At 49.7% G+C, this 26,722-nt stretch overlaps 9 protein-coding genes and 1 non-coding gene across 10 annotated transcripts; 6 read left to right on the top strand and 4 right to left on the bottom strand.

The window, feature by feature from the left end:
- Window positions 1–27: 27 nt before the first annotated feature.
- GGI43DRAFT_421789 (2-oxoacid dehydrogenases acyltransferase-domain-containing protein) lies at window positions 28–1,598 on the top strand (the record flags this gene model as incomplete). The annotated part of the gene is made up of 2 exons (XM_083208011.1): window positions 28–205; window positions 268–1,598. 2 exons carry the CDS (start codon window positions 28–30, stop codon window positions 1,596–1,598), a joined length of 1,509 nt encoding a protein of 502 aa, XP_083062995.1.
- Window positions 1,599–3,208: 1,610 nt separating this feature from the next.
- GGI43DRAFT_321140 (gluconokinase) lies at window positions 3,209–4,241 on the bottom strand. Its single transcript, XM_083201855.1, has 2 exons — window positions 3,868–4,241; window positions 3,209–3,808 (listed from the first exon to the last, which is right to left on the bottom strand). Exons 1-2 carry the CDS (start codon window positions 4,108–4,110, stop codon window positions 3,359–3,361), a joined length of 693 nt encoding a protein of 230 aa, XP_083062994.1. The 5' UTR covers window positions 4,111–4,241; the 3' UTR covers window positions 3,209–3,358.
- A 4,120-nt stretch (window positions 4,242–8,361) lies between these two features.
- GGI43DRAFT_400393 (uncharacterized protein) lies at window positions 8,362–9,287 on the top strand. Its single transcript, XM_083205465.1, has one exon. It carries the CDS (start codon window positions 8,385–8,387, stop codon window positions 8,700–8,702), a length of 318 nt encoding a protein of 105 aa, XP_083062993.1. The 5' UTR covers window positions 8,362–8,384; the 3' UTR covers window positions 8,703–9,287.
- A 388-nt stretch (window positions 9,288–9,675) lies between these two features.
- GGI43DRAFT_382119 (dipeptidyl-peptidase III) lies at window positions 9,676–12,227 on the top strand (the record flags this gene model as incomplete). Its single annotated transcript, XM_083203211.1, has 8 exons — window positions 9,676–9,800; window positions 9,895–10,763; window positions 10,823–10,831; window positions 10,894–11,031; window positions 11,088–11,115; window positions 11,167–11,345; window positions 11,398–11,901; window positions 11,959–12,227. 8 exons carry the CDS (start codon window positions 9,676–9,678, stop codon window positions 12,225–12,227), a joined length of 2,121 nt encoding a protein of 706 aa, XP_083062992.1.
- Window positions 12,228–12,669: 442 nt separating this feature from the next.
- GGI43DRAFT_400387 (60S ribosomal protein eL6) lies at window positions 12,670–14,170 on the bottom strand. The gene is made up of 3 exons (XM_083205464.1): window positions 13,889–14,170; window positions 13,194–13,529; window positions 12,670–13,062 (listed from the first exon to the last, which is right to left on the bottom strand). Exons 1-3 carry the CDS (start codon window positions 14,000–14,002, stop codon window positions 12,910–12,912), a joined length of 603 nt encoding a protein of 200 aa, XP_083062991.1. The 5' UTR covers window positions 14,003–14,170; the 3' UTR covers window positions 12,670–12,909.
- On the top strand, window positions 14,171–17,077 carry GGI43DRAFT_400386 (chaperone ATPase HSP78). Its single transcript, XM_083205463.1, has one exon. It carries the CDS (start codon window positions 14,475–14,477, stop codon window positions 16,845–16,847), a length of 2,373 nt encoding a protein of 790 aa, XP_083062990.1. The 5' UTR covers window positions 14,171–14,474; the 3' UTR covers window positions 16,848–17,077.
- A 603-nt stretch (window positions 17,078–17,680) lies between these two features.
- GGI43DRAFT_t79 lies at window positions 17,681–17,752 on the top strand. Its single transcript has one exon. It is a non-coding gene; the product is annotated as a tRNA-Gln (tRNA).
- A 1,105-nt stretch (window positions 17,753–18,857) lies between these two features.
- Window positions 18,858–20,143, bottom strand: GGI43DRAFT_320873 (ADP-ribosylation factor family-domain-containing protein). The gene is made up of 4 exons (XM_083201851.1): window positions 19,648–20,143; window positions 19,322–19,566; window positions 19,184–19,249; window positions 18,858–19,113 (listed from the first exon to the last, which is right to left on the bottom strand). The coding sequence occupies exons 1-4, from the start codon at window positions 19,793–19,795 to the stop codon at window positions 19,021–19,023; spliced, it is 552 nt and encodes a 183-aa protein (XP_083062989.1). The 5' UTR covers window positions 19,796–20,143; the 3' UTR covers window positions 18,858–19,020.
- A 503-nt stretch (window positions 20,144–20,646) lies between these two features.
- On the top strand, window positions 20,647–22,035 carry GGI43DRAFT_320803 (emp24/gp25L/p24 family/GOLD-domain-containing protein). Its single transcript, XM_083201850.1, has 3 exons — window positions 20,647–21,283; window positions 21,429–21,636; window positions 21,713–22,035. The coding sequence occupies exons 1-3, from the start codon at window positions 21,083–21,085 to the stop codon at window positions 21,916–21,918; spliced, it is 615 nt and encodes a 204-aa protein (XP_083062988.1). The 5' UTR covers window positions 20,647–21,082; the 3' UTR covers window positions 21,919–22,035.
- Window positions 22,036–22,310: 275 nt separating this feature from the next.
- GGI43DRAFT_320895 (DUF3405 domain-containing protein) lies at window positions 22,311–25,210 on the bottom strand. The gene is made up of 2 exons (XM_083201852.1): window positions 25,099–25,210; window positions 22,311–25,025 (listed from the first exon to the last, which is right to left on the bottom strand). The coding sequence occupies exon 2, from the start codon at window positions 25,011–25,013 to the stop codon at window positions 22,509–22,511; it is 2,505 nt and encodes an 834-aa protein (XP_083062987.1). The 5' UTR covers window positions 25,014–25,025; window positions 25,099–25,210; the 3' UTR covers window positions 22,311–22,508.
- Window positions 25,211–26,722: the final 1,512 nt, after the last annotated feature.

Here is a 26,722-nt window from a genome sequence, read left to right as displayed (position 1 = left end):
ACTCCACGCCCTTCTCTATAGACAATCATGTTTCTCCAGCGAGGATCAAGAGTGCTGCGGCGGCAGTGGGGGGCTTCCAAGGCCATGAGCAAGATGGCCATGGGAAGGGGGAACACAGCGCCTGCGGCGGCTTCCCCGCGGTGGTTCTCAGAGTCGAGGAGACTGTATGCCGTGAAGCCGGTGCTGCTGGCTGATATCGGCGAAGGTGAGCTTAGCCAAGATGGTGCGAAAATGGCAATGGGCCGATGCTGACGAGGAATCAAAAAGGCATTGTCGAGTGTGAGGTCATCCAGTGGTTCGTCGAGCCCGGCGCGCACGTAGAGGAATTCTCTCCCCTCTGCGAGGTCCAGAGCGACAAGGCGTCTGTGGAAATCACAAGCCGCTTCTCCGGCGTCGTCAAGAAGCTATACTACGAGACGGGCGAGATGGCAAAGGTGGGGAAGCCGTTTGTCGACATCGACATTGAGGGAGGCGCCGAGGATGCCGCAGCTCCTCAGGCCGCTGAATCGAGCAAGGAGGCTTCAGCATCAGCTCCTGAGCCGTCAAGGTCAGAGCAGACTGTAATTGATACACCGGCACAAGGTGACAGCCAAGTGCCCAAGCCCAAGGGCAAGGCGGCAGGACTAGCAACACCCGCTGTCCGACATCTGTCCAAGGAGTTGAAGATTGATATCCTGGATATCGACGGCACGGGCAAAGACGGCAGAGTCTTGAAGGAGGATATCTACAAGTTTGTACAGCAGAGAGATGCCAGCGCCAGCGCGCCCGCTTCTTCACAATCTGCATCCGCACTGCCGCAGCAACCCGCATCATCACAACAGCCATTTGGCCTGGCCCCCTTACCAAGCGGCCAGCCTGGCGTGCAGACAGAAACAAGAGTGCAGCTCACCAACACCCAGCAGCAGATGTTCAAGACCATGACCAGGTCACTAAACATCCCCCACTTCCTCTACTCCGACGAGGTCGACTTCACAGACCTCGTCAACCTCCGCTCTCGCCTCAACAAGGTCCTCTCCCAGACCCCCGCCGGCCCCGGCCAGGCCGCCAAGCTCTCTTACCTCCCTTTCATCATCAAGGCCGTCTCCATGGCCCTCTACCAGTTCCCCATCCTTAACTCACGCGTCGAAATCGACCCCGCCACCAACAAGCCCTCCGTCATCATGCGCTCCCAGCACAACATCGGTGTGGCCATGGACACACCTTCGGGCCTGCTCGTCCCCGTCATCAAGGACGTTGGGTCGCAAAACATCCTCTCCATCGCCTCCGAGCTCTCGCGCCTGCAGAACCTCGCCGTCCAGGGCAAGCTCACTCCCAATGACTTCTCCGGCGGTACCATCACCGTGTCCAACATTGGCAACATTGGCGGCACATACTTGAGCCCCGTCATCGTCGAGCGCGAGGTGGCCATCCTGGGCATCGGCCGTATGCGCGCCGTGCCGGCCTTTGACGAGAACGACAACGTGGTCAAGAAACACGTCACCAACTTCTCGTGGAGCGCCGATCACCGCGTTGTCGACGGTGCTACCATGGCTCGCGCCGCAGAGGTGATTCGCCGTGTTGTTGAAGAGCCAGACGTCATGGTCATGCATCTTAGGTAAAAATATTATATATACAAATAAAAAAAAATGAATGATAGAGAGAGAGAGAGACGTGTAAAGATTTTAGATTATGTTACGATACATGCTGAGACCTGGTTTTGGGCTTTTCATTTGTTCCTTTGTTAGCGTATCTTTTGTTAGATATGCTCTCTTTTTGGATCTAGGTATTTACTAAATTTGATGAATATAAAAATAAAAAGTCAAGCTTATTCCTCCTTTGGTGTGTTGTAGATCTACCTCCAAAGTAGAAGTATCTCGCCTCTTACACACCCAAATGTACAGTACATCGCAACTACACAACCAGTACATCCATCTCTAATGCACACGCCCATGCCCATCCCTTCCAAAACCCTCACATGTTCGCAGCAAGCAAGCCAAATGGCATACATATTCTCCAAAGACGCAACATGACGCCATAGACCTTTTTTCTTCTTCCCCCTCAAAAAAAAAAAACAAAAAAGAACAAAAAGACACATCCGCATCCCGCTATCCGAAAATCTGCAACCTCTACAAATCTCAGCCTAACCCCAAAGCTGCCAGACACGCATATAAGACATGTATTAGTGTAAGCTTCACGTTACAAAACATAAAATAAAGTGCACAGATAAATTATAGTAATTGGCGGATTAAAAAAAAGAGGTTTCAGCTGATCCACATCCCGTGACCATTCTGCACCTCTGCGTTGTTCACCGAAAGAATGAAAACCGAGAAAAAAGAGACGAGGAGGCTCAATAATTCCTCCTCGTGCGTTGGCGCCATGTCTCATTACAATGACCGTGACCGTGACTGTGACTGTGATGCTAGTGGCGATGCCCAACGCCCAAAATGATAAAGAAAAGAAAAGAAAAGAGAGAGAGACCATGAACCACTGTAATCTGTAATCTGCATTAGTGGCGTGCCGTATAAGTGAGAAGTGACAGAAGGGATTCGCTCTCCAGTTTGGGAATTCTTTCTTATGCAAGGCGTCTTCAAACGGAAAACAAAAAGGCTGTAGATGTGTGTCAGGAATCCCTCTCTTCCTTTCTGAATCCCTTCTTGCTTACCTTGCTTGGATAAGAGTTACATTTTCAAGAGCTGGGGTCAGAGAACAGGGACATTATGCAGTCAGAGCGCGCGTTGTTGGCCAAGATTATTGATATAATACAGATTCTCATTCATTTATTGCGTGTGCCTATTATATAACCTTGCCGTTCACTATGATGATATCCAACTGCCTAGTACATATTCCCTTTCTCCACTCCTTTGCCCGCAAAAGAGAAACAACAGGCCAAGAGTCCACTCACAACGGGGGGCTGCGAAATGACCTGCTTGTGCGACCCAGCCGCTTGCTGCTTGTCAGATGCTAGCAGTGGTGATTTCATGCCCAACCGTGTTGTTCCAACCACTGCCCTTGCACCCCTGTTGCCTGCTGACCGAGCTGTTGTTAGTTCCCGGGCTCGTGTCGAGTCCCAACTCCACATCCAAATGAACCAATAGATAGATCCCTGCGCCAATCGATTCGAAAAAAAAAAAAGGAAGCAAAAAAAAGAAACAATGCGAATTTGGCGCCATTGCTGGCCCGTTCCTCCAGAATTCCGTAGCTGAAAAAAGATCTAGACCGAAAAAGAAAAGCAAAATGTCATAAAACCCCATTGTCGCATATCCGCAGAAAAAGTAAAGGACGACAATTTTTTTTGTAGATGCCCGGACGCTGAGACCATGCCGCAGCTTCTATAACCGAAGAAAAAAAGCAAAAAGAGAAAGCGGTTCAAGTGAACACCTTATTGGCTGTCGCTGTCGTCGTCCATGCCCATGGTCTCAATGACCCTGGCAAGGGCCTCTTGCTTGACCTCGTCCAGGGTCCGGCTGACGTCGACGGTGATGACGTCCGTCTCGTTTTTGGTAGGTCGTTCGAGGACCTCGAACTGGCTGTGCACCATGTTGGCTCCCATGTAGTGGCCCTGGCGCTGGGCAACGCGCTGAAGAAGCAGCTCCTCAGAGGCATCGAGGTAGATGAAGTGGATAAGCAGGTGGTGATCGTAATAGGCGGCCACGCGGATGACATCCCGGTACTTGCGCTTCAGGGCTGAGCAGGTCAGGACAACGCCGGTCTGGCCCTCGTTGATCTGGCGCATTGACTCATCGCGGAGAGACGTCAGCCAGTCCCAGCGGTCAGCGTCGGTCAGAGGAATTCCATTGCTCATCTTTTCGATGTTTGCTGCGGAGTGGAACTGCCAGCATTGTTAGCATGTTTGTCAGCGTCGTATAAAGGAAAATATCGTCAGCATACCGAGTCGCCCTCAATGTAAGGCATGTCAAGAGCGGTTGCCAGATGCTCTGCAACGCTGGACTTGCCACATCCCGCTGGGCCGGTAACCAGCCAGATGTGCGTGTGTGTGCCGGCCTGTCCGGCGGTGATTGCCGAATGCGACTCCGTCTTGCGAGATGTGCGGTTGACGGTCTGGATATCGAGAGTAGCTGCAGTGGGTGGCTTCTGGCCTGGTACAGCACATGCGGTATCGAAGGACATCATCTTGTAGGAGAGAAGAGAATTCGAGTTTGCTGAAGAGAGGTGGTGGTTGTGTTTCTTTAATAGCGAAATAGGAATGCTATGTTCGATGGAGGCTTGGGCCGATGTTGTACTTTATAGATAGAGTTTGGAATACCAAGGCAAACAATAAGCCTGGCAGGTTGTGGATGCTTGTGAAAGCTGGAGTAGCGCAGCCTCTGAGAGTCTAAAGGGAGATGAAGGTGCTTGAAAGCAGATTGATCAATGCAGATGACGTCAAGAAGGAATCAGAAGAGCAATAACTTTTTGCGGAGCACGGCGAGGAAGGCGAGCGGACGAGAGAAGAAAGAACAAGAACTTGACAAGGAGAGCTTCAAATAAGGTTGGCGATGAGGAGGAGAGAGGCAACCTTTTAATAGCAAGCGGCTACGTACTCCCGCCTCTCCGTATGGATGGATCCGGGTGTGCCCAGGCAATCTAATACAACCAGGTTGCCCCTTGGTTCTGAGAGAGTCAGTGGTGAGTCCGATTATATGGGGAACACGGGGACCGGCAGTCTATACGGGTACGGTACAGGTACAAGTACATGCACATCAGCTACGACAAGACAGAACAGACACACCCTCACGAGGGGGGAGATAGATTACTGGCTGGGGTGAGGAGCGGAGCCCAGGAGCCTAAACCAAAGCGCCGGTTTTTCGTTTTTTTAAATTGGGCTGTGCCGTGTGGGAGAGAAAAATAAAAATAAAAAAATAAAAAATAGGTGATTCCCAACGGTGACACAATGCTGGGGTCACTCATCGAGCCTAGTTGTTTGCCTGTCCTGGTAGTGGTACTTGGCCTCGAGCCCACAGCGCCGGGACTTGGTTCGGCGCTCGAACACGTCGGGGGCTCCCCGTCGCATGTCCACGCCCCTCCTGGGCCCCCCTTTGCTTTTTCTTCCATTTTTTCTTCCTTTTTTCTAAAGGCTGCCATGGGGGCTCCCCCCTGTCGGGCCAGTCATGCGAGCAGGTGAGAGATCAGGGGCCTGGTGAGAAAGTGGGCTGTGCCGACAGTCGGGATGACGTCGATACGCAGTAAATATCACGAGAAAGAGCTGCTGCTTGAGCGATACCTTGGGCAGCAAAAAGAAGAGGCAAACAGAAAAGAGAGACAAATGATAACACTCTGAATTCGATTTCGATCCGATGCAATGATAAGGGGAACAGGTGCCAATGTGGCCAATCAAAACTCAATGCGGTGCTGTAACGGCGAGACATGCCCCCTTTGGTCACAGCTGGGGGACCAAGCCGGCTGAAAACTCGCTGCAAGGAGGGCTGGAAAGAAAGGTAGGAAAAAAACAAACAGAAAAAAAAGCAAACAGGCTCCACTGGGCTTCGGCGCCAAAGGAACTGGGAAAAAAGAAAAGCACGCCAAAACAAATTAGACCGTCGGCTATTGCTTTGAGATGGACCTGTCTGCGGAGACCAGGGCTTGTCTTTGCGGCGGGTTGGAAGAGTACAGAGTACGGGCTGTTTTACGATTCCATCGCGTATAATGTAATAGAATCAAGGTAGTGGGTACAACTAAGCGCTAGATCAGCTACTTGGTGCCTGTGCCTCTGCTATGTGCATCAGTGGCTTCAAGTGGCGCTAGCAGCTCCAGCTCAATAGCCGTCCCCCCGGTCGGTGAATGAAGTGAGCATTCGTTATAGCCGTCTGGGGAAGCATCAGAAACCGCCTCAACTCTCATTAGCCCCAGCCGAAAACACAGCTGATGAGATGCCGTCCCTTCCAATTCTCACCAACTCAATAGCCTAGGCCCTATATATGTGCCTCTAGTTGCAGTTTCTAGCGACCGTTAGACGGGGGGATAGAGTTTGTGCCGCGCATATTGCATGTTGACTTGTAACTGCTTGTCTGTACAGACAGCTCCTTGCAGCGCGGCGAGCACTCCCGCCAGATTGTCGATCCATTTGCGCCTTGCTGCGTGGCGGCATGCGGGCTGGGATGATGCGCGGTAGCAGTACATGTATACATACATACATGCAACATACCAGCATTACGCATTACGCGGGATGATAGCATCTCGTGCCAATCGCGGCTCTCAACAAACCCTGCTGCGTGATGTACGGCATGAATTAAACCTGGCCAGAGCTGAACGGCACAGGCTCTGCTCCCTTGTCTGCGGCACCGCCCTCGACAGCGTTTCCTTGTCACACCGACTCAATTAAGACACGACTGCAGCTCTGTGCAACTGTGCACTCTCGCTTGCTCTGAGCCGACGATGCTACCCACCGGATGGATGAGCGCGTCGTCGTAGGATTTGCCTACTTGGGAGCCAGAGTAGCAGTTGTCTGTATACATGAGACAGATGCAGTAGGGCACCGTGCTCAAGGTGCGAGGTAGTGCTACTACGGGGGGCTAGCAGTGGTAGTACTGCCAGTAACGCGATATAGCACGTCGGATGTATGCACTCATTTTGCCGGCTTGTTCTAGGTTGCACTTGCACTATGATCGGTATCGGCGGAGTTCCAGAATGCCGGGTCGAGGCAGTTACTTGATACAAGCCCGGAAATAGTACATGTACATTACGTGGGATACATGGGACTTGTTGACGACAGTTGAAGCTGGTGGAACGATGCGAGCATTGAGTCAGTTTTGGGCAGTAGTAATCCTAAAGGAACGCATCAATACCACGTAGCAGGTGCGAGTAAGTAAGGATGACAGTCCCAATAACGTCTCCGATATATGCTAGGTAGCAGGGGAGAAGAAAAACAATAGGTGCTAGAGGTACTCCGTAAGAAAGTTAACAAGCAGATGCTGGTAAGAGGAAAAAGATTATTGGCCATGTGACTCCCGATAGTTTGCTTGATGCAACTAGGTAGGACCACAAAATCTCCGGACCGGTCCCCAGTGCCAAATATACGCCCAGGAATAGAAAACAGCAGCAGACAGAAAAAAAAAGTGTTGGGGTGGTCCAGCCTAACCCGCGGAAGCCAGTAGGTACTCCCGCCGAGTCCGCTGTTTCTGCTGTGATGAAGCACTCGGGGAGAGGCTCAGTTGCATCCGGCACCCCATTAAAAGCGAGTCAAGTGGCCCTTAGCCTAGACCCGGTCTCGAGACGTTTCGATACATCTCAGCCCCATTGCATTGGAGGGAACGAGGAGAACCCGCCGAATTTTGCCCGCCTAGCTCTTTCGCTCTCTCTCACTTTCGCTGTGTCTCTCTAAACAAAAAGAAAGAAAAGCCACTTTTTGTGAGGGACGTGGGGGTCACGAACCTCTCCAGCTGACGTGCAAAATGCTGCGAAAAAAAAAACGGGGTAAGGTGAGTGAGCTGTACGAGGCCAAGGTGGGTGATACGATGTCGACAGCTTTTCCTTCAGTTGCGAAAAATAGCTAGGCTGAAAAGGACGTTGTTCAATTACCGAGCCGAGTGGCTCACGGCTGTTTGACCTCGGGGGCGTCTACGAAAGAACCGCGCGCTCCAGACATAGGTGCAGAACGGAGCTTTAGGCACATGTGCGCGATGCAAAGCAGCCGTACATCAGCCGTTGGGCAGCTCTGCTTTTACGGCCGGACCGAAATAGGAATTTCTCTGCTTATTCCGCGGGGGGAGCTAGAAAAAAAAATTTATAATTGAAAGACATCATCGTTTTGGGCCGTCAAAGATGTGGGTGAATGTGGGTGAGCCGGTTATTACATAGTAGCAGCAGTACTGCTATATTTTCTTCCCTTTGAACATTTTGTGCCCCGTAGGGCGTCGTCAGTGTCTCTCCGGAAAATTGAGCTCCACCAGTCGGGTTACGCTAGACTATTAGATGCCAGTGGGAGCTAGCATTATCAGGGGCCGAGAGCAATATTATAGACGGTATTTGCTTGTACGAGTACACGCACGAGTTCCGGTTGCCCAGTTTTGCGTGTAGCTTGCCAAGCAGGTTGTGTGACACTGCCGGCACCCTCCTCCCGCGCTTACTGTCCTTGTTGGCGAATAGCTTCGATTACAGCTAGCGTTTTAGGCGCTTTCCTGACAACTACCAGCTAGCATGGCAGCTATGAGCTAGAGACGGGGAAGCTTTCAAAACTACCATCAACTCCAATCCAATAGTTAGAATGACATCCTAGGCAATTAGCAATATTACGATATGCCGCTAGTAGTTTCATATATAAGGAAACAGAATAAAAGAGAGAGAGCAAGTCGTGTGAGGGAAACCCGTGCCGTCGGAATTATAAGCCGTAAGCAGGTTTCAGATAGAGTTGTCGACAAGTTTCCGACGTGTAAACCGATTGCTATGGCTGATTGGAGAGCCTGGGCAAAATGAAAGGCCACACTACCCACACGACCAGACTTACGGCTTTGGGCCAGTCGTTAAAGTCTATTGGCTCAAGTCATATATATCATGCAAGCTTGCGTATAGGATTTGCCACCGGCGAACCCTCTTATTTTCTCTTTTCTTGTCTCCTTTTCTTTGCATACTTGGGACCTTGCCCCTGGGTTTCCTTGAGAGGATTATACCGCAATATTGCAGACATGCCACTCAGCTCTGAGTTAATGTTGATGCCTACTTCTCCAACGTGGAATGGGCTTGGCGACCAGGGTTCTGCAGTCTTACTTGCAAGAGAATCAGACGACTAAATGTTCAATGACGCTGGCAGAATCCTTTTCCTTTGCTCCGACTTCCAATGCGTGAAACGATGGATTCGAATTCCTTGACGCCGAGTTCATTTAGCAGTGCATCTAGCATTGATTGATCTAGATGCAGCCATCACGTTCGGTCCTGAAAATCTGAGAGCTTGAGTATAAACTGACTCAAGTGCCTCTATAGTAGAAATATATATACCAACATGAGCAGCAGCAGAAATTTATATACTAGGCAACAGTAGCAATATTTGGCAGTCTCCGTGCGCTTGACAAAGAGTCCGTCAAAAGTCCCATCTCTCTTGGTGTCAAAGCCGCGATTTACCCCTCAACCCCGCCATGCCACCCAGAGACGGGTCACTGAGCCGGTCAGGTACCCCGCCTGTGGCGCAGGCACAATGCTCTGTACCCTGAAGTTTAACGGCTTGGTTTACAGGGCATTGTGTTTCAGAGGAATGTAGAGAAAGAGGATCAAATAGAGTATTCTTTAAGCTATAGCTCTCTGCATGCATTTGTTTCTGAGCGCATGTGGCCCAGCATAGACTAGAGATGCTAGCTTGGTAGGAAATAGAGAGATGATCTTAGTTTCCGTCGTCTAAGCACCATCCAGGCCTACCTAGCGGACGGCAGCCTTGCGTAACCAACCGCCAAGCCACAGTGCTTACAGGCGTCTCAATGCTGGCCCTAGCTGCTTTAGGCATTTCATCTGTGGCTTCACTGAAAGAACTTTTGGCACATGTTCCTGCGTGCCGCCAGAAACCGCCTTAAACGAGAAAGAAACCTTGGCCGTATTAAGCTCCAGCCACGCATGTGCGCTGGCCTGATGTCTTCACTTTTACTGCCCCTCATCTCGCGCAGGTCGCCTTCAATAAGAGTCCATATCGCTGCATTGAAACGCCCTCATCCAATTCTCAAACGCAATCTCTCGCCTCGCCTTTCAAGATCCTGGTTTGCCTCGTCAACAGTCAACATGAAGCCCGAGGAGCTCAAGCACTACCTGGCGGATCAGCCACCCACTGTCGTTCGCCTGGAGATTGAGAAGCACTTTGCTCTCCTCACTGAGCAGCAGAAGCGATATGCTCACTTTATCAGCAAGTACGTTGCATCTCTACCGTTTCCCCCGGCTGTCCTCAGTAATCATGGTGCTGCAATCATATAAAGTATGTGCTTGATATTTACACATCTCTAGGGCTGCCTTTGCTGGTTCCAGAATCGTCTTGCGACAGCTTTCGCCAGAGTCAGAGCCCATTTATGACTTGATCATCACCCTTCACAAGTCGACCAATGGCGACTGGAACGCGTTGGCCAAGAAGGCCGGCGTTGAGGAGTCAGAACTGAACCTCTTCCTCGAGTATATCGGCATGTTCCTCGGCAACATGGGCAACTACAAGAGCTTCGGTGATGCCAAGTTTATCCCCAGATGCACTGAGAAGACTGTTGCTGCTTTGGCCGCTACATCCCCCGAGGCTCAGAAATTCTATGACGCTACCAAGGGTGCCATCTTCAGCCACGAGGACCCTGCTTCTATGCACCTCGGATTCCTCGATGCTGGTCACATGACGACCTATTATCCCGAATCAAAGGGTATTACCAAGGCCGAGATCGAAGCTGTCTCATCCTGGATGGAGGGAAAGAGGTTGCTGCCTGAGAATACCAGATTGCGAAAGACTGCTGATGGCTTTGATATTCTCATTGCTTCTGCTCTTACCAGTGTTCCTGCCGAAGGAGGTGATATTGGAAAGGAGACTAAATTCACTGTCGAGGATGGTCCCCTCAAGGGCAAGACCATCAGTCTGGTTTTCGGTGATTATGCTGAGGAGATGAAGAACATTACTGCCAACATCAAGCAGGCTGCGGCCAACGCGGACAATGACAACCAGAAGAACATGCACTTAGCCTACGCCAAGTCTTTCGAGACTGGTTCTCTGGAGGCATTCAAGGACAGCCAGCGCTTCTGGATCAAGGACAAGGGCCCCAGCGTTGAGTGCAACATTGGCTTTATCGAGACGTACCGTGACCCTGCTGGTGTTCGAGGAGAGTGGGAGGGTTTCGCTTCCAGTGAGTATACCCATCACTCACTATATAACATTTGTGCATTTTGCTAATATGTCTTGCAGTGGTTAACCGTACGTATTTGGCAATATTTGCGAGCTAATAATAGACGTTCCCAGCTAATAATCACTGACAGAGGAGCGAACCCGTGCTTTTGGCGAACTCGTTGAGGCCTCACCTGGTCTCATCCCCTTACTTCCTTGGAGCAAAGAGTTCGAAAAGGACAAGTTCCTCTCTCCCGATTTTACATCACTTGAAGTGATGACCTTTGCGAGTTAGTAATGCCAAACATGGGCTCTCTCTATATATAAAAGCTGACAATCTCTCCAGACTCTGGTATCCCTGCCGGTATCAACATGTGAGCACGATTTTTCAATCTTGATCTTGCACATATATTAACAATGTTTAGTCCCAACTATGATGATATCCGACAAACTGAGGGTTTCAAGAACGTATCGCTTGGAAATGTGCTCAGTGCCAAGGCTCCTAATGAAAAGATTCCCTTTATCCGCCCAGAGGATCTGGAGGTGTACCAGGCAAACCGCGATGCCGCTTTCGAGGTCCAAGTTGGACTTCACGAGCTTACGGGTAAGTGTTGCTTCAACTTAAACTCAGATATATCTGTTAACGATTTCTCTAGGCCACGGTTGCGGTAAGCTTTTGCAGGAGACTTCTTCTGGAGTATACAACTTCGACAAGGAGAACCCCCCTGTTAGCCCTGTTACTGGAAAGCCCGTCACCACTTGGTACAAGCCTGGTCAGACCTGGGGCTCAGTCTTTGGACCAATCGCTGCCTCATATGAAGAATGTCGTGCAGAGTTGGTTGCCATGTACCTCAGCTGCGAATTCCCCGTTCTCAAGATCTTCGGATTTGGAGATGGAACTGAAGATATCAACGGCCCTGCTGGAGATGTCCTCTACGCATCCTACCTCTCTATGGCTCGTGCTGGTCTTGCTTCTCTGGAGATGTGGGATCCCAAGAGCCAGAAATGGGGACAGGCACACAGCCAGGCCCGCTTCTCCATTCTCAAGTCTTTCCTCGAGGCTGGTGACGATTTCTGCAAACTGGACTACACCAAGGACGACCTATCTGATTTGACCATCAAGCTGGATAGATCCAAGATTCTCACAACTGGTCGCAAGGGTAAGTTTTATACATAGCTCTCCATATTGAACAAGTGACTAAACTCGTCTTTTATAGCCGTTGGCGATTACCTTCAAAAGCTTCACGTTTACAAGGCAACCGCCGATGTTCAGACTGGAAACGGATTTTACGGTGGAATGAGCAACGTTGGCCTTGAATTCTGGGGCACAAAGGTTCGCAACGTCGTTCTCGACAACAAGCAGCCTCGCAAGGTCTTCATCCAGGCCAACACTACCCTGGATGAGACCACTGGTAATGTGTCGATCAAGCACTATGATGCTACCATTTTGGGCATGATTGAGAGTTGGTCCGACAGAAACTTGTAAAGAAGGAAAATAAAGTAAAAGTAAAAGCTGTTGCTTAGAGGACTGGAGATGGAGCGATATACATGCCTGTCTGGAATATACAGATACCCTTTGAGAAAGTAAAATGATGTCTGGCTGTGACAATCTAGTATTATAGCTGTAAATAAAGATTGCACCAAGTCATGACCAAAATGCAGATTGGAGCGATGTCCAGGTGTGGCTATCTGTTATTATAGCCACAAATAATTAAGATTTCACTCTGGCAAAATACCATTTAACACGGGTGGAGCATAAAATGGTATCAATACATTGGCACACACACGACTTTCATAATAATCTCTTGCAAAAATGTAGCCTTCTTTGTAGGCTTATTTCTTTGTTCTTGGGATGTGTGGAATTAAAATTGAGTAGTCAATACACTGTCGTTGCCATTCACAGACTCTTTTACCAGCAAGGCCCTGGGTGGAAGGAAAAAAAATCATTTATGCTCGTTGTTGTTTTTTTGACTGTAAAAACCTGATTACAGACGCCAAGATGTGACCGATGCCGTCGACTTCCAAATGCAATTGGCCAAACCAGCCCATTTCGGAGACCCTTTTCCGTTCTACAACCCGCATCTTGACCAACACACCCCAGTGTAACTCCCCAACCCCACAGCTGACCAGTTGATTTTCTTTAATTATTCATCCTTAAAAAAAGAAATCTAAAACGCCATCTCGTGGGGCTTGTCACCCTTCCGCAGGCTGAAGGTGCTGGCGAGGTAGCTGGCCAACAGATCCACCTTCTTGATGCTGGCAATCAGAGCCTTGTCGACGGCCTTCTGGTCGGCAGCACGGCTGCTGTTGATCTCCTTCTTCTGTAATGACGACTTCCGTTAGCAAATCCCATCCACACATGCGCACACACACATAATTTTTCCAAATTTTCGAAATTTCTCGGAATTTTTTCGTTTTCGTGTGGCTTTTCTTCTTGTTTGATTGCACGTACCTGGGGCTTCTCTCCCTGCTTGAAGAAAGCCTCAGCGGAGGCCTTCTCCTTAGCCTTCTCAGCGGTGAAGTACTTGGGCTGAGAGATCTCCTCGATCTTGGCAGCGTCCAGGCCGGAGATGTCGACCTTGTATGAGGTGGCGATGACGTATCGGGAGTTGACTCTTCGCAGAGGAACACCGTTGATCTTGAAGGGGCCGGTGACGAGGAGAACACCCTGGTCGAGGTTCTTGAGGAGGACAACGCGCTTGCCACGGAAGCGGCCGGCGAGGAGGATCAGGACGGTACCGGGCTGGAGAGACTTTCGGGGAGCCCAAGATCGGACAGCCTTGCGAACCTGTGATTTCCAATCGTATTAGCGCGACTGTTTCTCCAGAAACGGTCGGATCGTCGCAATAAGGATAGAAGAAGGGGGAAAGCCATCTGGTGCCGAGTCTGATCGCAATTGGGAGTAGTGGTGTTGTCGTTGCAGGATATTAGATGTTTTTCCATCTAGTTGTCGCCAAATAGAAAATGATAAATCGAAAAGTGACCAAGCGTTAGGTTTCCCAAGCGCTGCCAACCGCATTCCGGCAAATCCAGGTGTTCCTCCAATTCGAATCGCCACGTCCTTGCAATGCAGACATCTGTACCAGAGGCTTCTTTCCTATTTCTTCTTCTTTCTCTTTATGACGACGCATCGGCAATCAAACTCACCTTCTTAGGCGCGCTGTCGTCGTCGGCGGGATACCACTTCTTGGCCTGGTCGGCGGAGGCGGGAACCTCCCGGGTCGACTTCCCGAACTGCTTGGTCGTGGGCTTGGCCGACATGTTGACTCTCTCGGGTGGTGTCTGATATGGGGTGTGGAGAGGATGAGGAAGACTGCGTTCGTGATGCTCACCCGAACGGAAAATGTTGGATTTCTTTGTGAGCGCCGCTAGCGAGTTTGTGGGAAGCAAAATGTGAACCCTCAGAGACTAAACCGCTTACGGCCGCGGTACGTACCAGCCATTCCCGCCTGTCGGTGGGACATGGGGCTCAGCGCACGTGCTGATAAGATAAACGTTAGCGCGCTGGACCGATGACGGCCGAACATGCGAGAAAGTGCTGTAGCCATCGTGAAGCTCCGATAAGATGTTCTGATAGGCCGTAGAAAAAGAGAATCAAGGACGCCACTGACTTTATTCTCTTATACTTTATAACAGGGAGGAGATTCTCGCTCGTCCTCTTTTTCATTTTCTCCCTTTAATTTTTAGTAAATAATACTGGTTTCGCATTATTACACTCATTTCATTCATCACAATGCAAGCTAGGCGGCAGCTACTGTCCTCGGCCCAGCGCCTTGCTGGAGCCTCTGGCCGAGCTTCAAGATCAGCTCTTATACGACCAGCTATTAGGCCTCTGCTCTCTGGGGCTTCATCACTACGCTTACTTCCAATATCAGCAGTAAGAACAATTGCCGGTGGGCGTCCTCAACCTCCAGGAGGAACTCATAGAATGAATATGGGTGGTGAGCCGGAGAAGCCTGCGCTGGAGCAATTCGGCATCGACTTGACTGCCAAAGCCCGTGATGGTAAACTTGATCCTGTCATTGGAAGAGATGCCGAGATTCAGCGTACAATTCAAATCCTCTCTCGGAGAACTAAAAACAACCCAGTGCTTATCGGAAATGCTGGAACTGGCAAGACAGCCATCTTGGAGGGACTAGCATTGCGCATTGTTCGCGGAGATGTACCGGAAAGTGTTAAAAACAAAAAAGTGATTTCTTTGGACCTTGGCTCGTTAATTGCTGGCGCCAAATTCCGAGGAGATTTTGAGGAGCGACTGAAGAAAGTATTGGACGAAGTTCAGAAAGCAGAAGGCCAGGTGATTCTCTTCATTGACGAACTGCATACCCTTCTGGGATTGGGCAAGGCAGAAGGTTCCATTGATGCCTCAAACTTGCTCAAGCCAGCACTAGCCCGTGGCGAACTTCAATGCTGCGGTGCTACCACCCTTGCAGAATATCGTATTATTGAAAAGGATGTGGCACTCGCCAGACGTTTCCAGCCCATCATTGTCAGTGAGCCGACCGTAGAAGACACTATCAGTATCTTGCGAGGTATCAAGGACAAATATGAAGTGCATCACGGTGTACGAATCACCGATGGTGCCTTGGTGGCTGCTGCTACCCTATCCAATCGATACATTACTGATCGATTTCTGCCGGACAAAGCCATCGACCTGATGGACGAAGCTGCAAGTCACTTGAAACTGCAGCATGAAAGCAAACCTGAAGACATCATGAGACTGGACCACAAAATCATGACTATTCAGATCGAATTGGAGAGTTTACGTAAGGAAAAGGATATTGCGAGCAAAGAGCGCAGAGAGAAACTGGAAAGTGACTTGAAGAAGCTTTACGACGAAATTTCAGCGCTCAATGCCAGATGGGACAAGGAGAGATCCGAAATCGAATCAGTTAAGAAGGTACAGGAGGAGCTTGACAAGGCCAGATTTGAACTTGAACAAGCGCAGCGAGATGGAGATTTTGCTCGAGCTTCCGAGCTTCGATTCAGCGTCATTCCCGGCCTTGAGCAGAAGTTGCCCTCTGACAAAGAGGAACAACCAGAGGAGGCTAATGGAACTCTCATCCATGACTCAGTTACGGCCGATGACATTGGCAATGTCGTCTCTCGCATCACTGGTATCCCCGTGTCAAAACTCACATCAGGACACATTGAAAAATTGGTTCACATGGAAGATATCCTGCGAGAGTCTGTCAAGGGACAGGAGGATGCCATCAAGGCTGTTTCCAATGCTGTTCGACTTCAGCGAGCGGGCCTGAGCGGCGACAACCGTCCCTTGGCCTCATTTTTCTTCCTTGGACCGACTGGTGTTGGCAAGACGGAGCTGTGCAAGAAGCTTGCCAACTTCCTCTTTTCAACCGAGTCTGCAGTCGTTCGGTTCGACATGTCTGAATTTCAGGAGAAGCACACCATCTCTCGACTCATCGGTGCTCCATCCGGCTATGTTGGATATGATGATGCGGGACAACTCACAGAGGCGGTTCGTCGCAAGCCGTATGCCGTTCTTCTCTTTGACGAGTTTGAAAAGGCTCATCGCGATATCTCCGCTTTGCTTCTTCAGGTCCTTGACGAAGGCTATCTCACAGACGCCCAAGGCCACAAGGTTGACTTCAAAAACACCATCATCGTGCTTACATCCAACCTAGGAGCAGATATTCTTGTTGGCCAAAACCACTTACACCCGTACAAGGAGGATGCCAATGGCGACATTGATCCATCAGTTCGCCAGGCCGTCATGGATGTCGTATCATCTGCCTATCCGCCAGAGTTCCTCAACCGTATCGACTCCTTCATCATCTTTAAACGGCTAGCGCAGAGCGCCATTCGTGAAATCGTCGACATCCGTCTTAGGGAGCTCCAGCAGCGTCTAGACGACCGACGCATCACTCTAACTGTGCCGAATGCTGTCAAGGATTGGCTCGCTGAACGCGGCTACGATCCCAAGTTTGGAGCCAGGCCACTTAACAGGCTGATCACAAACGAGATTAGCAACGGACTTGCCGACAAGATCATCAGGGGCGAACTCAAGATGGGCCAAACAGCCGAGGTGAAGATTAAAGATAACAAGCAAGGGTTGGAGATTGTGAATATTACAAAGGCTGCTTAAGTCTGCATTAGGGGGGGAAAAAACGCATTCATTTGGCTTTTGGTGTTTTTGGTTAATGTAATGTTAAGACGCATATTGGGAGGCATCGGCGCTGGTTTTACGATTTGGAATGACAGAACAAGAATGTACTATATCATAAGATGCACAGACTCCTCTCGGAAAATGTAAATTAAATAGTTGATACCCCGCTTTGAATATATTTCACAAAAAAGCAGTGATTTCGCGTGAAAGCATTCTACCGTGCCACATACGTGATATTGTAGCACCTTGGCCAAAGCCCGTGTGCAGAGTCATAGGACTTGTTCGTATCTCTACTAACTCTACTGTCCTTACTATTTTTTAAGTGTCGGATATTTCTTAAATGTACTTATATATACGAGTGGACTGATCGAGTACGGCTAAGTTGCCGAATAACAATTCCTTTATTTTACATGCCTTTGCTCTATATATGATTTCGGTCAAGAGTAACAAGGTTGATCTATCAATATATTGTTCTATATGAGTGACCTTTGTGCATACAAGCTATGAATAGATTAGCCTACATAGCAGGCCTCTATTCAATTAGCTAGAATCAATCCATCCATTTACATGGCATTTCTATTAACCTCATCCAGCCGTACAACCACTATAAGCTCGCTACAAGGCGCAATAGAATAAAATACAGTAAGCTTACTGTGCATACACTTTGACCTCTGCAGCAATTTCCGCGCTCCGCACAGTACATACATCGAGTCGTTGGCACCCCTTGCTTATGCTTTATAAAGCAATCTAGTTCCAACTCTCTCCAACAATTCCACGAAAGGCGGTCCACCGCCTCTTACGGTCTAACGACTGGTTCCGTGGTCTAACGGTCATGACTGCGGATTCTGATTCCGCCAGCGAGGGTTCGACTCCCTCCGGAACCTTTTTTTGGCACTTTTGATTTTTGATGATTTTGAAGTTGTGTGACGAATTACATATGTTGACGATGAATTTGGTGATAGAGAGGTTTTTTTGGTTCCTTTTATGGCAGATACAGTCATGCGCGTGCTCAGTTCCTTTCCTTGGTTCATTCTTTGGCAGGCATGGCAAGCACGTGCTCGGCTCCTTCCTCGGTCGCTGGTGATAGACAGGTAGCACATGGCGGAGATACGTACCGGCAGTGATGGCAAAGAAAAGACTGCAAAATCATCAATCGTATTCCTGGTATTTGGTCCAATCTGTTCTATCTGCATTACATACATCCATCCTACTCTCTCGATAATATCTCACCTTTCATCACTCGATAAAAAGATGTTCAATAAATAGATAAAGCACGGCCATGCCACACATGTCAACTCATTCACAACACTCGGCGGAGACGACAAGAAATAAGAAAAGGGAGAAGAGTAAAATAAAGGTAATAAAATAAAAAGCGTAGAAAACACGGATAATCCTGCTTCCCTCACACCCATCCGTTCAATTCCGCTACGATCATTCCCAGCCGGGAGGCCTTCAACGAACAACCCAACTCCGCCAATCTAGCGCAATGACAAGATGACATGGAGAGACAATGAAAAAACACAGAACACAACCGTCATGAAAGCATTTAAGCCCGAGGCACCAGTCGTAAAAAGAAAAACAAGGAGCCCCTCTCGCTCTCGCATCTCCCCAGTAAAACTTTCCTCTCCCGTCAATAATTGTCAATCTTTCCGCTTTCCTTCTCTCTCTTTTGTTAGAAAAACTCCCATTAGTTTTTTGGTTTCCGTTCCGAAATCACCTGAGCGCTCGAGAAATGGCTGCAATGTGTTAAGTGGCAACGATCAACCCAGCCCTCAATTATTCCTTTTTTGGGGGGTTTTCTTTTTTTTTCTATTTTTTTTCCTTTGAAAACGAATTCATAACGAAGCCTTTAGGATACGCCCATACAACTTCCTTTTTCCAAAGAGCTAGATCCCCCCCTCTCCAATTCAAACACATGGTCAGGGTATGTATATCAACAGGCTCACAGTTGGTGGCATGTGAGAGAGTGCGAGGCACTTTGAAACAAAAGAGTTGACACAATTTATGGATTAATTTTGATTGGTATGATCGATATAACTTTGCAAATTACAACCGAATTCTCGAGCTTGGCAAGAACTTTGCGAGAGTACGCGGTAGGGAGGCGGGATGGAGAGCGGGAGGCTCTACCAGTAGAGGTTCCTGAGTGGTCTTTTTACTGGTGACCAGCCTTTCGGAGAGTGGTGGCGAGCCATTCGAGACCCTCGTACAGACCATCTCCGGATGTGGCACAAGTGGACTGGATGTACTGTTGTGGGAAGGTATGTTAGCGAACACTCTGTGGCTGTTGCTTCTTTGCTAAAACAAAAAAAACTTACCCAGGCTCGTTGCCTCAAGCTGTGGAGACCGAGCTTGTCAGTGATCTCGGCGGCGTTCATGGCGTTCTGTGAGAGATTCAGCGTCAGCATTTTTCATTTCTGCAAATAGTATTGGTCGACGGAGGGAAATTAACGTACGGGCAGATCCTGCTTGTTGGCAAAGACCAGCAGGATGGCATCTCGCAGCTCATCCTCGTTCAGCATGCGCTGAAGTTCCTCTCGGGCCTCGACGATACGATCTCGATCGTTGCTGTCGACGACAAAGATGATACCCTGGGTGTTCTGGAAGTAGTGTCTCCACAGGGGACGGATCTTGTCCTGACCACCGACATCCCACACGGTGAACTGGATGTTCTTGTACTCAACAGTCTCGACGTTGAAGCCTAATCAGTGGAGCGTTAGAAGAGACACTAGGGAGCGACATCGCCGTAAGCGCGAGAGAACAGGGGAAGGGAGTCACGTACCAATAGTAGGAATGGTGGTGACGATTTCACCAAGCTTCAGCTTGTACAGAATGGTGGTTTTACCGGCGGCATCGAGACCGACCATGAGAATTCTCATCTCCTTCTTCCCCCACAGCTTGTCGAAAATCTTAGAAAAGGCGAGACCCATGACTGCGACTGGCGGCGACGCGGCCTAACAAACGTCGAATATGTAAAATAGAAGAAAAGTGTCCTATTTGATGCTACGCGTAAGCAAACAAGGCCGAGCAGATGATAGAGCGGTTATTTTTTTTTTCTGGTGGTGCAAAAGCGTGTGTAGGATCGAGCAACGGTGGCGTTGGATCAGAAGATTTGGGGGGGCTGAGAAGCAGGTGCAGCGCCGCAATTGCAGCCAAAGAAAAGGCTCTCGAAGAAGCCTTTTTATCTCAACAGCCGATTCGCGTGCTTATCCAGATGCTTGAGGACACGTTATCCTGTGAAACGGATGATGCTCGTGATGGGCTGCTGGATGAGCAACGCAGGCTGCCGCATTTTTGCTTTTCGCTGAGCTGTCTTCTCTGACTAGCGCCTTACTCCCCCCCTTGCGGAGGACAAAGAGACCAGGTTGGATAAAAAAAATAAAAAGATACTGATGATTCAGGCACGCGGGCGCGCAGAACCGGGCAGGGGACGGGCAGTGCTCCAGAAAATAAAACTAAACATAAAACTCACCTAGACGAGATCGCGCTGGGGGCTCACGAAAGAGGACGACGAAGCGAAAGAAGAACGGCCGTTGTCTTGTCGGTGAGACTGCTAGAGAGTCGGAGGGGTTTGAGAGGAAGGGAACTTGGCCAGGCTGGAGCGAGTTTTGGGGGGGAAACGGGCCTAAGGGACTCCGGCCTTTAGCAGCACGTTAGCAGCAGGGAGAGGGGCAAAGGGGCGCTGGGCTGGCCGCTGGTCTGCCTCACGGTGGCGGGCGAGTACCGACGAGTACCTGCTAACCTTACTGTGCCTTGCCCACGGCCTTTGTATCGTGTACCGCCCACGCGCTGCTGGTTTGATTCGCCGCTACCACGTCTGCGCCGCCTCGTACCTTATCGCTGCCAGACGGTACTCGCACGGTACCTGCCCCAGAGTGCGCAAACACGCGGCTCCACCGCTGTGGCCCACTATTCGTCATCTCTCGCCCAAGTATCGTGGCTGTATCTCGATCCTCTCGTGCCCCTGAGGCCTTGTCGGTAAAACCGCGGCCCTGCTAGCCCTGTAGCTGAGACTACGGCTGGAGCTTTGTGTGAAGGGAAGGCTAGCCCAGCCTTAGCCAGTAGGTGGCATGTTGGCCAATTCGCGATCCCTAAGCGCAAAAGGACATATCTCGAGCTAGAGCTTCCACGTCTTGCCGTTCTTTTTGCTACTTCCCGTCCCCCTACGGCCAGCCAATTCTTTTCCTTCTCTCTTCGGACGAAAAACTCGAAAAAAGATGCTTTTCCTCACAGCTGCGAGGAGCCTCCTCGCCGCCGCCATGGCTTTCCAGGCCGTGGTGGCGCACAACATCGTGCTGCCAGCCCGAGGCGTCGAGTGCTTCCACGAGAGCCTGCGCAAGGATGACAAGATGACTGTCACTTTCCAGGTGGGCGATCGTGAATTTGGCAGTGCAGGCAATCTCGACATCGACTTCTGGGTATGACTCAATTTTTTTCCCCAGCCAATCGATCCATATAATTAGATTAGACGGGTGCCTTGTAGGCAGACAAGAATCTAAGATATATGACATGGGTGGTTTTTATGTAGGACTTTGTTGCTAACAGATATACTCATCTGGACAGATCATGAACCCCACAGGCGAATACCAGATCAACGAAAGGACAGTTTCCAACGGCGATCACTCCTTCACGGCTCTGTACGACGGCAAATACACCTACTGCTTCGGAAACCAGCACTGGGTTGCCAACACCAAGGAGGTCTCTTTCAACGTCCACGGCATTGTCTACGTCACCGAATCCGAATCTACCAGCGATCCTCTGGAGACTGAAGGTACATGAACAATTATATTTATTACGAGCTCTATAAATCATTAGTTTATACAACTAACATGACACTTCAATTCCAGTCCGACGTCTATCCGATCTCCTCGCCCAGGTCAAGGACGAGCAGCAGTACATTGTCTTCCGCGAGCGCACCCACCGCAACACCGCCGAGAGCACAAACTCCCGAGTCAAGTGGTGGAACTTGTTCGTCATTGGCATCGTCATTGGCGAGTCCCTCTTCCAGGTCTGGTGGCTGCGCCGCTTCTTCGAGGTCAAGCGAGTTGTCTAAATCCCGTCTCAACATAAATACAGCGTATGGGTAGAGAATAAGTGGTTTTTTGCGTGCTCTTAACTGCATCGAAACAATGGCGAGCATGTGCGCATTAAATTGGCGTAAAAGGGGGGTCAATCCAAGTCTTGGGATGATCCATGTACTGGATAGCGAGGACAATATGGCGCTGGAAAAGCTGATGATCAAGGACATAAATAATAATGGTGCTTATGTTCACATGATGAATTACAATGCAAAGAGAATCTTGTCTCGCCAACTGCAAATTTTACTATATTTTACTCGCAATATACCACCCAATTGCCAATATTTGGCAACACATTTGTTATCACGATTTGCTAGGCAGAAAAATCGATATGTACAGCGTTCAATTCATCATCTCCCAACTCTAATGGAAGAGTATTATAATACCATCGTATAGATCAGCTCATTATAGGGATATCTCTATCATCATGGCTTTAACGTCATATGTCCAAGCAAAAAGTCTATAGAAGAAAGAAGGAAAAAAGAAACAAGCCCGCATAGCCAGCCCCGCTCCGCTCAGACAAACGATTCAAATATTCATTAGAGAACCGGCTCGCTCAGGATAATTATGCAGTAGGGTCAGACTCGGGCATTTCAACCTCTAGAGGTAGCTCCTCTGGCGGCGGTGCCTCAACAGGGATGTCTACCTCCTTAACGGGATGGAGGAGCATAGGTGGAAGGCACATGCGGCCCTCACCTCTGCCTGCTCCAGAGCCAGATCCACTCTGGTCTGCCGTCTTTTCATACTCTTCTCCGCCATCGTTATTCACCTTCAACCCCAGCCAGCGCCTGTACAGGTTGGGTCCAAAGCCAGAGTTGTAGAACCATGTCAATCCCTTCAGGTTGTGCTCGCGCTCACCATAGAGACTTGTCCGGGATCCTCCTGTGGCTCCATCACGACCGCCATTATATGTCTGAGCCATATAATCAACTGGCCATTCACGGTCCACATACATAGGATGCGGCGCATAGACAGCTTTGTATCCATGCTGGAGGGCAACTGTGGCGGGCCACATCTCGGGAAATGCAAATTGCTTCTTGTGCGCAGTCATCTTGTGCATAGTCACGAGGAGGCGTCTTGACATTCGAGACGTGGTGATGATGCTGGCTCGTCGAGGGGGTAGAGAAAGTGAGCGGTTGTAACCCGTAATATCATCCTTCAAGCCCCACGTAGTACCTTCCGGATCAAAGATGGGATTCAGAGTAATCAGATCTGCCTCCTCATCCACGCCCCATTGGTAGTGATCGGCGTCGTACGTGGTTGGCGGCCTGGGGTCTTTTTCACCCTCGAACCAGTCCTTTTCATCGACAGGGCGGATTGGGCCCCAAACAGTCTTAATCTTCTTCTTGGCAGCCGCTTCTGGGGCATCAACACCTGGCATATTCTTCCACACATTATCAGCTCCTACAGTTCCCATCTCGCTTTGCACTCGAGCCATTTGTGAAAAGTCCTCCCAAGAGCCATGAATACTGGGGAAGTAGTATCGTGCGTTTCGTTCCCACAGTCCCTTGCGCGGCTGAGCCTTGGCCCAATTTTCGATCTTTGAAAGCAAATCATAGTAATGTCCTGTGTAGCGAATATCCATCTCCCACTGCCAAAAATAGTCGTACTCGGGATGCATGTATGCAAAGTGCTGCATGGCCATGGTGAGTCCACGATATACTCCATGGACTGGGAGATCGGCGCCGCGGCTGTAGAGATCATAGATGCCTTGGTACAGGGAGAGCATCTGCGTTTCAGTCCAAAGAGTGACCAGTCCCTGAAATTCTTTTGGGATGGCATCGCGAATCCTTTGCTGGTAGATTTCGTGATCGGCCCACACGGGGTATTTGGCATCATTCTTCACATGGACAAGCAGATGGACGTCATAACGGCCTCCAGAGGCCAGTGAAAGCTCCGAAATCATTGACCGAAGATTCGCCAAATCATCCTCCTTGAATAGGAACTCGTCCCAGCATCTAATTACGATAGCAGTTCTTGATTGCTTGACCACTTCAGTGCTGGTTTTTTCCAAAGAAGCATCCCCTTTGGCCCTTGCCTTGCCGCTGTCCTTTGGCTGAGAATCCCGGGACTGGACCTTTGCTGCTTCAGGGTTGCCGATAAAAAAGCCATTCGGGGATGGTGTTTTCGCTGGCAATGCTTTGTATCGGCCAGCATTGGCCTGGAAACAGCGCCGTTGAATATCTGCCCAATCAATCTCGCGGTAGTCTACACGGGAACCAGAGCCCCAGACTGACTCGGCACCTTCATTCTCGCCATGCTCCCCTGTGCCTAGGCCACCGGTACGAATAGAGTATCCAAACCCATAAGGTCCAAACTTGCCATATCGCTCAAAGCAAACATCTTCCGGTAGGCTCAAAATTTCATAAGAACCAGTGATATGCTGAGGAAATCCACTTGGGCGGCCATTGTAATACCGAAGAGGCGGTGGGCGAATTTTACCAGCAGCATCCAGAAAACACTCTTCAATATCAGAATCCTCGTATCGTCCGGTGTAATTTTCCCAGGAGTAACTGGACGGAAATTCCTTTTCGCGATTCTCAACTTTGCTGCCTGAAGGTATGGTGTCACTAGATTTGGGATACTCGGGCTCGTTTTTTTCCAAAGGAACCAATGTACGTATACCGCCGTAGTATCTCTGCAAGAGTGGAAACTTTTCCCACAGAGCAGGAGGTTTCGGCCGGCTATCTACCTTGCCGTTGGCAACTTTCCAGTTCTCTACTTGGCTTGCCCGAGCCAATATGCCAACCATGACCAGTATTAATCCTACTACCGTAAAAACAATGTATCGAACGATTCGCGGTGGCAATCTATAAGGATAGAAACCACTCGGCCGCGGGAAGCTAGGTTTCTGATGTTTCTTTTGGACCAGGAACGGCCGTTCGGGATACGATTCGGATATGTTCCTTGAACTTGATGAGGAAGGGCCCGAAATTGATGATTCGGAATCACCATCCGAGGAAGCGTAATATCCATCGTTAGAATATCGCTCCTTCATAGGTAAACCGTGATTCTGATACAACGGCAGCCGTGTCCCGCGGGACCGTCGCAACGGGTTTGAGAGGCCCATGGGGGCTCAAGTCTGTGTGCTGAAGATAAGACAAGATATCAATAACGTGAAGAGGGGACGACGAATGCATAATCCTGGCGCATACTGCTAGATAATGTTTCTCTTTTTCCCTTTTATTTCCTTTTCAGGAAACCTCTTGATACAGACCGGCCGCAGACCGGCTCGTGCCGTGCAGGGACGGGCAATGTTGCGGTCTGTATCAATGCAGCAAAATCAGCTGTTCAAGTGGCGGCCCACGAGCAGAACGTAATGTCAAAACAGCTGTTCGTTATGCATTGAATGATTCGCGTAACAAGGAATTCGCGTAATTAGGAGGGGTGGATGGATGGCGCAAAAGAAGCCGTGTATACAGAAAAATGTCAGGCACAGGCGTTTACGCAGCTTAGCCCCGGTCAGCCTTCAGCTTTGTTGGGCGTGGCAGCAACAACCAATCGTGGTGGGATGGACCAGGTTGCTGGGCAACGCCTCATCAATAGGCGCCTAGACCAAGCCGGACACCAGGCCGGCACATTCCGCGCCCGCTTTAGGCGATGGATCCTGAATTTACTGGCGATACTGTACGGAGTAGCTTCTTATAATTTTTTTCCAGTAGCACCTCTAGTTGTATAGTTGCATAGGTCCCTATACGTCTGACAGGCTATAGCTGAATTTTAGCTGTTTCCCAAGGTCTTCACTTGGCATCTACTCTTTAGCCATGTACAGTTCAAACATTCCTTCTTCGCACTGGATCAGCCACGGGCACACAAAATCGAATCCGACATGCAGTGCTACCCTGGATCATGCAAGGGATTGTTCGAGGCGGCCCACCGCGCGGCTTAGCCTACCCCCAAAATCTGGAGTTATGGTGTAGGATTGAGGCTCCGGACTCGACGGCGTTCATCAGATACCTATTATAGACACTATGATCCAAGCATCGAGATCACGCAGCTTAAAGATGAGGGGCATCTTTAGCTCCCTCACCCTCGATGTGCCTCCCGGGCTATTTGTGGACAAATCCGCAGCGGTCTTTTCCTCCATATCTTTTATACATCGGTAGTATCGGTGAGCAATGACCCCTTACATGTTTCCTTATTGCTTGACCAATAATTCGCCTAGCGTTAACAAGCTGGCCGGGCTGGGGTTCTCCTCGCCAGTAGCGGTACGAAGAACATGTACGCATGACCTTGAGTTTGAAGCAAAGCTCAGGCCATCCGGATCGGCCTTCCGGCACACGGTAGCCAATGCGGAGTATCGCGCCACTTGCTCTCCGCCAGCCTTTATAAAGTGAGATCTTAGAAATTACTGTAGTATTTTCTTAAAGACAGGGAGGTAGTGCTACCGCTTATCCACCCCGTGCTAGGGTTAGATGCCTGTGTCACCTTGCAGATACGCAACAGCCACTTACTCCTCACTCGTCACGTCCGAGATAGGATTCCATATCTTTACCCGCGAGCAGCAACCGACGGGTGAACGATTCAGTTTTCTTTTGCTGGCCCTCCCACGAATAAGCACTTGGTACTCACTAATCGGCTCGTCGCTCCAAGCTGTATTGCCTGAGATGGTTAGTCTCCCAGCTACAGCTAATAGTTAGAAACAACGGTTGAAAGGTTGTATGCGACATCAGCCCAACGTCATAAGTCATGACTTTGATCCCAGTGGCTAAATACAGTCATCTGCCTCGTGATCCGCTGGATCAGCGAAGACGGCGCCGGCCCCAAGCTTGACTTTAA

This window comes from Trichoderma evansii (assembly GCF_050947405.1).
Source record: "Trichoderma evansii strain SZMC 28006 chromosome Unknown GGI43scaffold_5, whole genome shotgun sequence".
Lineage (NCBI taxonomy): Eukaryota > Fungi > Ascomycota > Sordariomycetes > Hypocreales > Hypocreaceae > Trichoderma > Trichoderma evansii.
The sequence above is the reverse complement of the archived record's forward strand: the minus strand, read 5'-3'. Positions and strand labels throughout refer to the sequence as shown.

Coding starts and splice junctions, on each gene's coding strand:
- GGI43DRAFT_320873 (XM_083201851.1), bottom strand. CDS start 19,795: ATGGGTCTCGCCTTTTCTAAGATTTTCGACAAGCTGTGGGGGAAGAAG. Junction 19,250..19,321: donor CCAACAAGCAGGATCTGCCC/GTACGTTAATTT, acceptor AATCTCTCACAG/AACGCCATGAACGCCGCCGA. Junction 19,114..19,183: donor GCTTGAGGCAACGAGCCTGG/GTAAGTTTTTTT, acceptor TTCCCACAACAG/TACATCCAGTCCACTTGTGC.
- GGI43DRAFT_320803 (XM_083201850.1), top strand. CDS start 21,083: ATGCTTTTCCTCACAGCTGCGAGGAGCCTCCTCGCCGCCGCCATGGCT. Junction 21,284..21,428: donor ATCTCGACATCGACTTCTGG/GTATGACTCAAT, acceptor TCATCTGGACAG/ATCATGAACCCCACAGGCGA. Junction 21,637..21,712: donor CGATCCTCTGGAGACTGAAG/GTACATGAACAA, acceptor CTTCAATTCCAG/TCCGACGTCTATCCGATCTC.
- GGI43DRAFT_321140 (XM_083201855.1), bottom strand. CDS start 4,110: ATGATGTCCTTCGATACCGCATGTGCTGTACCAGGCCAGAAGCCACCC. Junction 3,809..3,867: donor CTTACATTGAGGGCGACTCG/GTATGCTGACGA, acceptor CAATGCTGGCAG/TTCCACTCCGCAGCAAACAT.
- GGI43DRAFT_400393 (XM_083205465.1), top strand. CDS start 8,385: ATGAAAGGCCACACTACCCACACGACCAGACTTACGGCTTTGGGCCAG.
- GGI43DRAFT_400387 (XM_083205464.1), bottom strand. CDS start 14,002: ATGTCGGCCAAGCCCACGACCAAGCAGTTCGGGAAGTCGACCCGGGAG. Junction 13,530..13,888: donor ACGACAGCGCGCCTAAGAAG/GTGAGTTTGATT, acceptor TGGAAATCACAG/GTTCGCAAGGCTGTCCGATC. Junction 13,063..13,193: donor AGCAGGGAGAGAAGCCCCAG/GTACGTGCAATC, acceptor TCGTCATTACAG/AAGAAGGAGATCAACAGCAG.
- GGI43DRAFT_320895 (XM_083201852.1), bottom strand. CDS start 25,013: ATGGGCCTCTCAAACCCGTTGCGACGGTCCCGCGGGACACGGCTGCCG.
- GGI43DRAFT_400386 (XM_083205463.1), top strand. CDS start 14,475: ATGCAAGCTAGGCGGCAGCTACTGTCCTCGGCCCAGCGCCTTGCTGGA.